This window comes from Crocodylus porosus, unplaced genomic scaffold (genome assembly GCF_001723895.1).
Source record: "Crocodylus porosus isolate Cpor-Errol unplaced genomic scaffold, CroPor_comp1, whole genome shotgun sequence".
NCBI classification, from domain to species: domain Eukaryota; kingdom Metazoa; phylum Chordata; order Crocodylia; family Crocodylidae; genus Crocodylus; species Crocodylus porosus.
The window spans coordinates 35,469,318-35,482,037 of record NW_017728886.1 but is presented as its reverse complement, the minus strand read 5'-3'; the positions used below and the strand labels follow the sequence as shown (position 1 = coordinate 35,482,037).

Here is a 12,720-nt window from a genome sequence, read left to right as displayed (position 1 = left end):
CGGTCAACAAAGTCAAATGAGGTCATGTAGTTATAAAGGTTAGATGCTGTGCAGAATAATACTTGCTAAAGATTTATTTTATTTTTTAAACTATACTTACTCTTGTGATGCTGTACTGGCACAAACTGGCAGCAGCATCTAGGAGGATGAACAATACATTGGCAGTTCTCTTGTTTAGTTAGTAACTGGTGGATCAACCACTGGTTTCTCTTCTCAGCTTAGTACTTGCAGAGTATGTCTACATAAGATGTTTACTGAGCTACCTAATTAGCTCCACAGTAAAGTTCCTGCTTCTACACGTGTGGGCCCTGTTAGGTTGCAGTACTAAATACAAATATTAACCTGCAGTGGCATCATTTACTGCACATGTAGACACTGATGCTGCCAACTAGCCCTGCACTGAAGCACCCTTGTGCCCCAGCCACCCCCTCTGCGGCACACTGAACTGGGTCAGAACAGACCCAGGGTGGCAGGCTGACTCCCCCAGATCCCTTGCAAGCCAGGGCTGCTCTGACCCAGCTCAATGTGCTAGGGTCCTGGGTGCACATGTAAACATGTAAACTCTGGTGAGATATTTACCAGAGTTTATTGCTTAACATTAATTGCACATGGAGATGCACCCACAGTTTCTTAACTTTCCTATGTGGAGAGTTGGTGAGGAAAATGCAGGAGTAAGGTGGCTACTGACTTGAGTGGGGAGTAAATCCCGGTTGTTTGTTTCCCCTGAGCAGGAACTAAAATCAGGGTTGACTGGTACCTTGTGTCACCATTGTGAGCACAGCACATAATTCCTTGTTTATTTTGACTGCTGTCAGTGGCCCCTGTTTGGTTTTCATGGCCCACCTCAGCCAATGGTTGTTTGCCTTCTGTGCTTCACAAAGTCATATAGGATGGAACTCACTGATGGCTATGATGAATAGCTGATGCTGTGGCTGCAGTTCATTTTTACTTTCATATGACATGAAATTGAGAAAAGGGAGTATGCATATAGTAATACAGTTAGAAGACTGAGAGTACAGAGCAGCTTGTAAACCAGCAGCAGGCAAAATGGTGGATGCGGCCAGCAGCTGGACTCCATTTCCCAGCAGCCTCCGCCTGCATGGCTGGGGCTGGTCTCCATGCATAGTGCAAGGCTGGGGTTGCCATGGAAACTGGCCCCAACCACGCTGGCAGGATCTTGCAGCGGGGCAGCTTGGGCCAGGGCAGAGCTGTGGTCTGCTGCCTCCATGCCCCTGCCCAGAATGTGCAGGTTGCAGATCGCGGCTCTGCCCTGGCTTCTTGCAGCGGTGACAGCATGGTCCAAAGCCAGGGCAGAGCTGCGATCTGCCGCCTGTGCACCCCTGCCTGGAGCATGCAGGCAGTGGATCATAGCTCTACCCCAGCCCTGGACCAAGCTGCCCCCACCACAAGAACCCAGCAGCTCTGGAGCAGTCCTCTGCCATGTGAGCACAGCTGGGTCTGGTCTCCATGGCAACCCCAGCCTTGCACTATCACAGCACAGATGTGGCTGGGGTCTCCATGGAGACTGGCCCCAGCCATGAGGGCAGAGGCTGCTGGGAAATAGAGTCCACTACTGGCCAGATCCAACCCACAGGCCAGACTTTGCCCACCCCTGCTATAAACTGACATAGGAATTCCACTTGCTAGGATCTTATTTCTTAAATAACTTGCATGCAGGCTATCTTACTAACATAGTATGAATACATACCATAAATACTCATTGGCATCAGCAGAAATAATCTGAATCTGCATAATGGAAGGGAAAAAATGAAGTTTTCTATCATTGTGTCCTTAGAGATCTTGGTTGGTTGTGTTTTGTGGATATAGACTGGTTACAGAGTTGGACTTGTTAAGGAGAGGCCCAAACTAAAACTCCAGGTCAGACACTCCCGGATTCAGGTTAAGATCTGCCTTCACTGTCAGTACTTGCCTCCAAAATCCCAAGATCTGAATGCTTGCAACTTGGCAGTTCAAATATTGATCCAAATTTGAATTAGTCCAAAATTAGAGGTGTTTAAATTTATTTCAAATTCAGGGTTCAAGTCTCAAACTTAACTGGAACCCAAGTACACAAAACTCTATGGCAGGTCAGATTTGGAACAAATTTGGATTCACTGACTTGAGATAGCTAAATCTGGGGGGGGTTAGTTTTTTCCATTTTAAGATTCAAAACTTTAATCTGGAGACAGCTTTTGTAGACAGGGTTTTGATTTGAACCCATTTCTACATTAAATATTTTATCATGTTTTAAAGCATTTAAGTACTGAAGAAAGAAAAACATAGTAAATACCAGTAAAATACTATGATTCTATAATACTATCTAAAGATAAATTTGCACCTACAATAAGCAATGGAAACATATCATTTGATTGCTAGTGGTTCATATAATATAGTTATGTGAACACTATCAACATAAATACAAAAGATAAAAGGAAATAAGAAAATAATTTGAACCTGATGCTACTGGTGGGTGTACTGGGTAAGCTACTGTGGGTGTAGTTAGCATGCATTATCATGACTACTGTCATACAAGACATCATGTAAGGAGAAAGGGAAGCTTTAATATGAAAGTAGCATTTAATATGATGCTAAAGATCTGGTACCCTTTTATTTCATTTAACAGTTATAGAGATAACCATAAAAGCTAATTTTTGAATGCATATTTAACAGACTATACTTTTCATGTATGTACTTTTTAAACCCAGGGAAACAGGATTTTTGCCAATTGCTTTCGGTGGGACTAGGACTGGACCCTATATATAGTACAGAAACAAAATGTCTAAAACTGGTTTATTCCCACAAATGGGAATCACTAATTTGACTAAGTAAGCATTTCCTTATAAGCAATTATGTACCCTTATTAAAACATTTTGAAAACGTAGCACATTTTGTATACCCATTTGTAACTCTAATATTATAAAAGAGATTAAGTTGATGGAACAAGCTGAATTGAAATATTTCACTCTAAGTAGCTGTGATTGTATAATGTACAGAGCATGCTACAGATTTGTAACTATATTCAGAAACCAAGGATTTAAAGTCTCTTTTTTTAATGAAGTTTCTCTTGTTTTCCCATAAGACATTTTTCCCAGAGTTGAATATATCCGGCTCTCATTCTGATGTCTTATTCTTTTTTTAGCTTCCTGAAATGACTCACATTCAGACACGGCGACCCTGGTTGATGTTTCTCCTACAGAACCTTGGATTACTATTAGGTTGGCTTTGCCTTTTTCTTTTAGCTATATATGAAAAGAAAATTAAAATATGAAGATTATACTGGAAGCCTCCCAGTTATGAATTTGAATATTGTTATTTTCCTTTTGCATGTGCATTATAGTGATTTCTAAATTAAGTTGTTGAGATTTTGTATCTGAAGTAAACTAGATAACTTTTATTTTATTAACTTATTCAGAGTTTAATTTTTTTTGTAAAGAAGAATGTTTAGATTTATGCTTTATTTGTTACTGAGTTTATCAAATCTCATGTTCATCCTCACAGCAGTATCTGGTTAGTTTTCACTAAGCTAAACAGTCTTAGTGATCTCTGCTACTCTGATCGAAGAAAAGAATAAAAATATATATGTAACATAACTGAACTCAAATGCACTACCGCTGAATAATCTAGGCATAAAATCATATTACTACTTAATGCCAAGAATAAGTTTATTTCTATGAAACTGAAAAAATAGTAAAAATAAATTATTGAGTTAAATGCGACAAAAATCTCATTTTAATATACTATACATTATCTATTGTTGACAAAGTAATGAAGTATTGTTGTGTCCTGCTCACCCACTGCAGTAATGGAAACGATGATGAACATAAGGCTGTGGCAATTTACTACACAGTTAAGCAATATCAGAACACCCATTCCAAATGAGCCGTTTGTGTCTACACTTCTGTAACAGAGAGCTGGAGGATCATGTTACTTTAAGAAGAAAAACTGAAGCTAGAGAGGCCAGGCAGTGTCAAAACCCTGCTGACCATGCAGTGGAGAGGCCCAGCAGGGTAAAGTGTTGCACTTGCTGCTGGTCAGAAGATCTCAGCCTAGAGTGAGCTGGCTGCAAGGAAATAGACAGCTGGAGACCGGAGGTTATGATAGCTTACTGCAGGTCTGGCAGCCACAGCACGCAAGGGGAACTAAACCTGAGTCCGACAGGGCAAGGCTAGAGCTGGAGCCCAGAAGCTGGGTCCAGCGCAGTGGAAACTGAGCTAAGTGGCCCAGCATGAAAAAAAAGGGGCAGAGGCCAAGTAAACCAAGACCCCTACAAGAGAGTGATAAGACTGACTGGACAGACAATATCTTAGAGGCATGGGTGTGGTATGAAGGGGAGGTTGGAGACATGTAATTAGCCCGTAAGGCAGTAACCATGGACATCTGTTGTTATATGTGGGAAGCCCTGAGGCAGCCTCCCTTTCCCTTTTTCTGAAAAATTAACATCAAGGTGGGGTGGGCAAGTGAAGGAGAGAGTGCCCAAGGGAATTAGACCAGTCAAGGGTTGATCAGCCAACAGGGGGCATTGCAGCTGCCCTGGGATGAGTGCCTTGTTACAACTACTCATTAAACCTAGGGAAATAGGATTTTTGCCAATTGCTTTCAGTGGGAGAAAGATTGGATCCTATATATAGTATAGAAACAAAATGACTAAAACTGGTTTATTCCCACAAATGGGAATCACTAATTTGACTAAGGATTTCCTTATATGCAATTACATACGATTATTAAAATATTGAAAATTTAACATATTTTGGATAATGATTTGCAACTCTAAGATGATGGAACAAGGTTTTTGTACTTATAGCTATGGCAGTTGCTCAAATCATTAGAAATGTCGTCCTGTCAGGAATTGATTTATTCCTACAAGTACAATATGCTTTTATTACAGAGCTGTTGGGGCTACCTAAATAACAATCCATGGGTATGGTCTTCTCCTAAAGCCTGATCCTACAACCCATATTTTTTGAGTAATTAACCCTATTAACATTACTGGGATTATTTCTATTGGTAAAAGTCCACTGAGTTAACTAATGAGTCCAAAGTCAGGCCCTAAACAAATCTGCTGGTAATAGCCCAACTCTGGGTACTGACTGATTTTGGGGAGGCATTGAGCATCAGCTTCTATTGTATGAATGCATAATAGCTTTGTCACTTCTTAGACTGACATTTATTTCATATCAGGAATTTGCTCTCTTCTCCCCTTTCCCCCCACTTAATTTATTTTCTGCAAATGAAGTCAATGACTTGTTCCTTGAATGCAGAAATTGTTATTTTTCCCTGGGGAAGAGTCAACCAAGGGAAAGCCATGTTACAAAACAAAAACATGCTCTTTATATAACTAAAACACATTGTTTCTTCTGTCTTAGGGGCAGGTACACAACAAGATCACTGTGGAGTAATTTACCTGGGGTTTTACTCTGAAGTAAATTTACTCCATGTAAGCAGCCAAACTAGCTGCTCTTTTACAGCTGCTGGTAGCAGTGTCTATCAGTCAAACAAAGGATTACCCTGCAATGACCATGACCAATCCAGCAGTGTAACACTCACTAGTGTATCGTTATTCCTCACTTTGAGGGGTAGCGGAATGTCATACATACATCCATGTCAAGCTACTTTTACCTTGGAGTAAAGCTAATTTACTATTTTGTTGCCATTACTATCTGAGCATCATACAAAGTGTAATGTAATTTATTCAACCAACATTCACTATCAGCCCCATTTTACAGAGAGAGAACCCAAGGATAGAGGGACTGAGAGAGATTTTTATAGGTATATAGAAATTGTATAATTAGCAGCTGTATTGGTGTTAGATATCCTAAGGAAAGTCCGCTAAGGCTTGCAAGTCTTAACACCTTTAAAAGCCTGGCTCTAAACAATTTGTTAAAGGTCACTCGAAATCTGTGGTAGTGTAGGGAATAAAATCCAGGTCTCCTATATCCCAGACTAGTGTGCATAGGTAGACAAATAATATGATTATTTCTTCTGGGATATTAAACTTTGGGAAATGGCAGTTTAATTCAGAAGCTATGACTGATACCTCTGTATTCCAAATTCCCATTTTTTCAGGAGTTGGTATTTACATTTAGTAAGGTAAGATTAAAAAAAAATTACAAATCCTCCAGTATTTCATCTGCTCACATTGAAGCTGAGTCACTTCATGACCTTCAACTGACAGTCAATTCAAGCAATGGCAGGACACCACTGGACATTAGCAAAATTGACTCTTGTATCAGAGAGTGCAAATTAATACTGGAAACATTTCTTTCCAAGAGCAGGATGTGTGAACATATCACAGCCTGCACTTGCTTAGCAAATAATGTTCTTTTGACTAAAATAAATAATAAAAATGAACCACATGCCAAAGACTATGTTCATATTCCAGAAGCAGCCATATATTACAACATCTACTGAGTACACAGTTTTAGTGGTCTGCATACCAGCTAATCCTTTCTGTGTTGCACAGGGTCTATGACTGTGATGTTTTCAATAAGGTATTTGGTCACTTGTTTGAACCAGCATTAAATCGTCCCACTAGAAGTATCACAAGTGTACAGGAAGAGTTTAATTCCTGTGATTCCCCAAGAGGAAACCTACTTCATTAAGGTTCACCCTTCTGGGGTAATCCCTTTGACACAGTCAGTTTCCATATGTCAGGCAATGTTTAAGGTAGAATGGTACTATAATGTAGAACAGGGGTGTCAAATGCCTGGTCCATGGGGCCAAATCCAGCCTCTATATCCAGCCTGGGGCTACCAGAGCCTCTTCATGAAGCCTGCCAAGCTAAGAGCAGGCCACCAGACGTTTTGGGGTGTGGTCTGTCTGAATCCAGCCTGGGGCACAAGGTGAGTTTACCACTCCTATGTAGAATAATGATAGATTGTAGTTAAAAAGATGGGGGGATGGGGTTCTGCTGATTAGTATATTGCCCAGTTTGATGGGAATTCACCAAATCAACTTCATAAAACCAAAACACTATTTTTTGGGCATTATTTTTACCATCTTGTCAAGATTTCCCATGCAGACTGAAGAAAAGCGTGGGACAATGCTTTATGGAAGGAAGTACAAAGTAGTGGCACTGCATTCATTTCTTACACTGGAAAATTCTGCAAACCTTGCTCAGAGAAAATGGTCCTATATTTTATTCAGCATCAGTGGGGCTCAGCACCAGTTCCCTTTGTTATTTTTTCAACACATCTCCAAGGGGCCACATTCTTCTCTCTGTTCATCCAAATTTAAACTGACAGAGAGCAGAATCTGTGAACATTGCTAGTGAGGCAAGTCCCAAGTAATGACTGTAGAAGTTCCTTACTTGCAGTCTTTAAATCAGAAGTGGATATCTTTTAAGAGCTATGCAATTGCTCAAGCAGAAGTTATGGAAGTAATGCAGGAATAACTTGGTGAGATTTTACAGACTTCATAATATAGGTCAGATTGGATAGTCACAATGTTCTCTTTGAGCCTTAACTCTAAGTGCATTCATTTCATTAGCAGAAAATATTTAAATATTTCACTTGATTTTTCCTACATTCTCAATTTCCAGGAGTTTTATGATTAACAACAAAAAGAATTTCCCCTGCCCTTCTCACACATGCATAGAGGGAGAAAAAAACCTATTTGTCAGAATAATTTTTCCTGAAAGGTAAAGGCAGAAGACCTCGTTAAAAATAGCTCCAATTCCAAACTACAAGGGTTTCCAATCATAAGTGGGTTGACCTGTTCCTCCTTTCTTGCTTATGTTAAACATTACTCTCTGACTTCTAAGATAAATAGTACCTTCCTTCTAGCTAGCTTTTACTGCCCTTAGAACATTTCTTGAGCCCATTGTTATGTTGGAACACTCCCATCTCTTCCAACAGTAAATTTTGTGCTTTAAAATGTGAACATGGCATACCTCCAAGGGCAAAATGATGCTCAAACTTTCCTTATAGTGAAAGAAACATAGTTAATTTTAACAGTGTGCCCACCACCAGTAAATTTAGTTAAGCTGCTATGTATCTTCATTTTGCCATTTGCTCCAAGGAAGACTGCTGTGATTATAATAGGTTTCAGTGTACCTGGGCTTAAAAACTAATGTCAACCCAATTTATATGAAGGTGGGGATTAGAGCAGAGAATGTTAAAGCAAGTGGGTCATTAGTTTTCATTGCTTTACCTCTCATTTCTTTCTCTCATTTCAAAATAATTTGCCCCCATTCTTAAGAATGTGACTGTAGTTACCACAGGAATCTTCAACCAAGAAAACCCTGCAGTTTGATCCAACAGGCAATATTTGGTGTGTCTACATGGTGCCTTAAGTTAGTATCTGTAATACTAACCTGTAAATAAAAAAAACTGTAAATACTAACCTGTTATAACTAACCTGTAATAACAGCTACTAACTCAATGAACCATAAATTGGCGCTACTGCACATTAGTGCAAATTAATGCTTTTAAGTGATGTTAATGCTCATTAGACTACATCTGCTGCGCAATAGAATTAGTCTTCTGCACATTAAGCATCCTGTATAGATGTGCCCAATGAAAAGGAACAGGTTTGTGCTTTGCTTTTTCCTGGGGTCACAAAGGAGGCAGAGGATATAATTAGCCTCTTCTTCCTGGCTGCAGAATCAAATGCACAATGGGAGTCATCATTTCTGGTTATACTGAAGGCACTGCTGAAACTCCATAAAGTGAGAGCTACTTCTCTGCAAAAGTAACAGGGCATGGAGGAAGCAAGGCCACGTCTAGAGCTCTGTTTGGTTGTGCTCTTCATTACAACCTCCTTCAAGCCCAGGGATAGCACTTTAAAGGCATGTGTAGATGAAATGGGGGCCTTAAATTGAAGCAGTGGGTTTTTAAAAACACCGCTTCAATTTAGGGCCAAGTAAACCCCCATGTCATGCAAACATCTGTGCACTTACCTGCCTCTCTGGCGGTGGGGAGGGGAGGGTGAGCTGCTGGCAGGTGGAGCAGTCCTTGGGTGCAGGTGGGGCTGGTGCTTACCTCTATGGCAGTGCCCCTCCCAACATCCCCCCCAGCAGCATCCACCTACAGGCACCTGGCTTGGGCAGTCTTGGGGGGCACCACAGCTATGGAGGGAAGCGCTGGGCCCCTGCACAGCTCAGGCAGGCAGGCTCCAGCCAAAAAAAAAAGATTGCCACTTTTTTTTTCCTTCAGTGGAGCCTGCCTTCCCGGACTCCTACCAGGCTGTTTGCATGGGTTTCCTGCAGAGCCCCTGAGCTGCACAGAGCTCCGTAGCTGTAGGGCAGCAAACTAAAATTCTTTGGAGGAGTTTGTTTGCTGGGCCCCGAGTCATTGAAGGTGCATTACGCCATTGAATTTGCTACAGCAGCTGGAATCACTGTGCAATACGCCACTGATGTGTGGAAACACCAACATCGTTAAAGCGGTGCAAAAACATTTAATGCACTTTAAAGTGTCATGCACATATGCCCCTTGTTTCATCTACACACAGCCTAAGGCTGTAAACAGATGTCTCATTTAAGATGATTTTTTTTTCATTGTCAAAACCCAGGACAAGAGAGGAGCAGCACAGCTCTTTAAACACATAGTCCTTCCAAGATCATTGTTGCTCAGTGTCCAGGTAGAGCACACAGCCTGACAGGTTTGTCCCTGGAATGACTGACAATTAACTTGAATGAGGCACTACCATGCATAGCATTGTCTCAGGAAAAAGTTTTAGGACATTTTAGTTCTCAGACTTCATAGATATTTAAAATGAAACAATGGCCTTGCAGGATCTTGGAACAAAAGGCTTTCTTTACAGAAAAATGCAATGTCAGTTTACAATGTCTACAAGAAGGCAACTCAGAAAAGGATCTACAGCCTCCAACTGGAATATACAGTCAAGGCACAAGCATCTGGCATCTTGTCCAGGTAGGAAAAGGATGATCTAGGGCTTAAAATGCTAGTGTGGGGCTTGGAATGGATAGATTAAAATCCCTGCTCTGCCACAGACTTCTAGTGTGAACTCAGGGCAAGTACATATGATAGGGTTAGATCTTAAAGGCATTTAGATGCCTAACGGTGCAGATAAGCATCTAGTGGAATTTAAAGCACTTGGACACCTAGCTCTTATTGACTGGATGAGGCCTCTATTTTAAGTCCACCAGGCAGTAAGACAGATGAAGAACAACAAAGCTTCTGTCCCAGATGGCATACCAGCTGAGGTCTTCAAAGTTGGTGGAAACTATGACCAACAAGCTCCATATACTGTTTTTTTAAAACACTGAGGAAATTCCTGCTGACCTAAGGAAAGTTAATATTGCCACCATTTTTTAAAAGGGATATAAGTCTGCTTCTGGAAACTACTGAGGTATTGCCCTCTTCTTCATCTCTGGAAAGATCCTTGCTCAAATTCTGCTTAACCAACTGCTCCCTCTTTCCAAGAAAATCTTTCCTGAGTCTCAGTGTGGCTTCAGACCATTGGGAAGCACCATGGACATGACTTTTGCAGCCAGGCAGATCCAGGAAATATTCCAAGAACAACACCAGGGACTTCGTGGCCTATATTAATTTGACCAAAGCCTTCAGCTCTGTTAATCGTGAAGTTCTTTAGAAGATCTTATCAAAGTTTGGCTGTGCAGGGAAATTTGTCACCATCCTAGGACTCCTTTATGACCAGATGACTACAGTGTTTCCATTCTATCCTCCTCCCAACCTGCTATGGAGCTATCTGCCATTCAAAGTGCTGGCATTAAGTGCTATGTAATCACACGAATTCTGTTTTCCATCTTTCTTGTAGTCATCAAGATGCTCATCTGTGACTGTCTGCCACATGGCATTGGCATCAAGTACAGGCTGAATAGGAACTTTTTAAATCTCTCCTGCCTCCATGCCCAGACCAAAATTACTTTAGCCTTGATTGTGGACCTTCAGTATGCTGATGATTGTGTTATTATGGCATATACAGAGAAGGACCTACAAACAGCCATTAACTGCTTCTCTCAAGCATACCAGTGCCTGGGACTGTCTCTTAACATGGGGGGTGGGGAAAGGGTGCATTACCAGCTTGCTTTTATAGATTTATAGATGTTAGGGACTGGAGGGACCTGAACACATCATCAAATCTGACCCCCTGCCTAGGCAGGAAAGAATGCTGGGGTCAGATGACCCCAGCTGGTTGGCTATCCAGCCTTCTCTTAAAGACCCCCAAGGTAGGGGAGAGCACCATCACCCTTGGAAGCTCATTCCAAATTTTGGCCACCCTTACTGTGAAGAAGTTTTCCCTGTTATCTAGCCTAAGTCTGCTCTCTGTCAGTTTGTGACCATGTTCCTTGTTACCCCAAGAGGCACCCTGGTGAACAGAGCATCTCCAATCCCTTGCTGTGTCCTGCTAATGAATTTGTAGGTGGCCGCAAGATCATCTCTCAGCCTTCCCTTACAGAGGCTGAAGGGGGCCAGGTCCCTCAGTCTCTCCTCATAAGGCTTGTCCTGTAAGTCCCTAACCATACAAGTGGCCCTCCTCTGGACCCTCTAAAGTTTATCAACATTGTTCTTGAAGTATGGCGCACAAAACTGGATGCAGTACTCCATCTGTGGTCTGACTAATGCCAAATAGAGGGAAAGTATCACCTCCTTGGTTCTATCTGTCATGCATCTGCTGATGCATGATAAAGTGCAGTTAGCTTTGCTGACAATTTCATCACACTGACAAGTCATGTTCATCTTGGAGTTCACCATGACTATGAGATCTCTTTCCACTTCTGTGCTGCCAAGAGGGGTCACTTCCCAGCCAGTAGGTGTGCTGGATATTTTTGCACCATAGGTGCAGCACTTTATACTTGTTTTTGTTGTACTACATCCTGTTGTGTACTGCCAACTTTTCCAACATGACCAAGTCTGCCTGCAATCGTTTCCTACCTTCCAGAGTGTGCACTTCACCCCACAATTTAGTACACAAACTTGGACAGAGTACACTTCACACCCACATCCAAGTCACTGATGAAGATATTGAAGAGTACAGGTCCAAGGACTGAACCTTGTGGGATCCCACTACCCACATCCTTCCAGGTCCATAACGACCCGTCTACTATCACTGTCTGGGTGCAACTGCTAAGCCAATTTGCCACCCACCAGACCGTGTAAACATCTATGTCACAGCTTCTTAATTTAGTTATGAGAATGGGATGAGATACTGTATCTAAGGCCTTGCTAAAATCCAATCAAATCCCTTGGTATAGATCGTCATTGACAGACAGCAGCTGAAGAGTATTGAACACTTTGCATATGTTGGCAGCTCTCTCTCAAAGAAGGCCAACATTGATGAGGACATTGAGTATAGGATCTGATGGGCTAGCTCTGCCCTCAGAAGACTGAATCACCATGTGTTCAACAGTCACAATATCAGGACTCGAACAAAGCTCCTACTGTATGAGGCTGTGGTAGTTACAACTTTTCTCTATGACTGTGAAGCTTGGGTGACCTACAGGGACCACCTGAAAAGCCAGGAACACCTTCACCAGCTCTACCATCAGAAGATCCTGAGAATAAAGTAGAAGGATTGTTGCACAAATGCCAGTGTCCTCATGGATGCTAACACCACCAATATGAAACACTGATCATTCAGCATCAGCTGCAGTGGACAGGGCATTGTGTGCACATGTCTGATGTATGTTTACCAAAAGAACTGTGTGAGGGAGCGGGCGCTAGGGAGTTTCACGGCCGTGAAACTCCCTAGCGCCACTCACTGTCACGTTAGGGCGAACGTAGCACCCTCAGAATC

General features: G+C 41.8%; 1 protein-coding gene across 1 annotated transcript in view; it reads left to right on the top strand.

Moving 5' to 3' along the window:
• Positions 1-3,283, top strand: part of SLC39A12 (solute carrier family 39 member 12) — a 48,690-nt gene extending 45,407 nt beyond the window's left edge. The window contains exon 11 of the mRNA XM_019550553.1: positions 3,140-3,283. Within this exon, the coding sequence (XP_019406098.1) occupies positions 3,140-3,268 (129 nt within the window). The 3' untranslated portion in view covers positions 3,269-3,283. The remainder of the gene's footprint in view (positions 1-3,139) is intronic.
• The last annotated feature ends 9,437 nt before the right edge of the window (positions 3,284-12,720 follow it).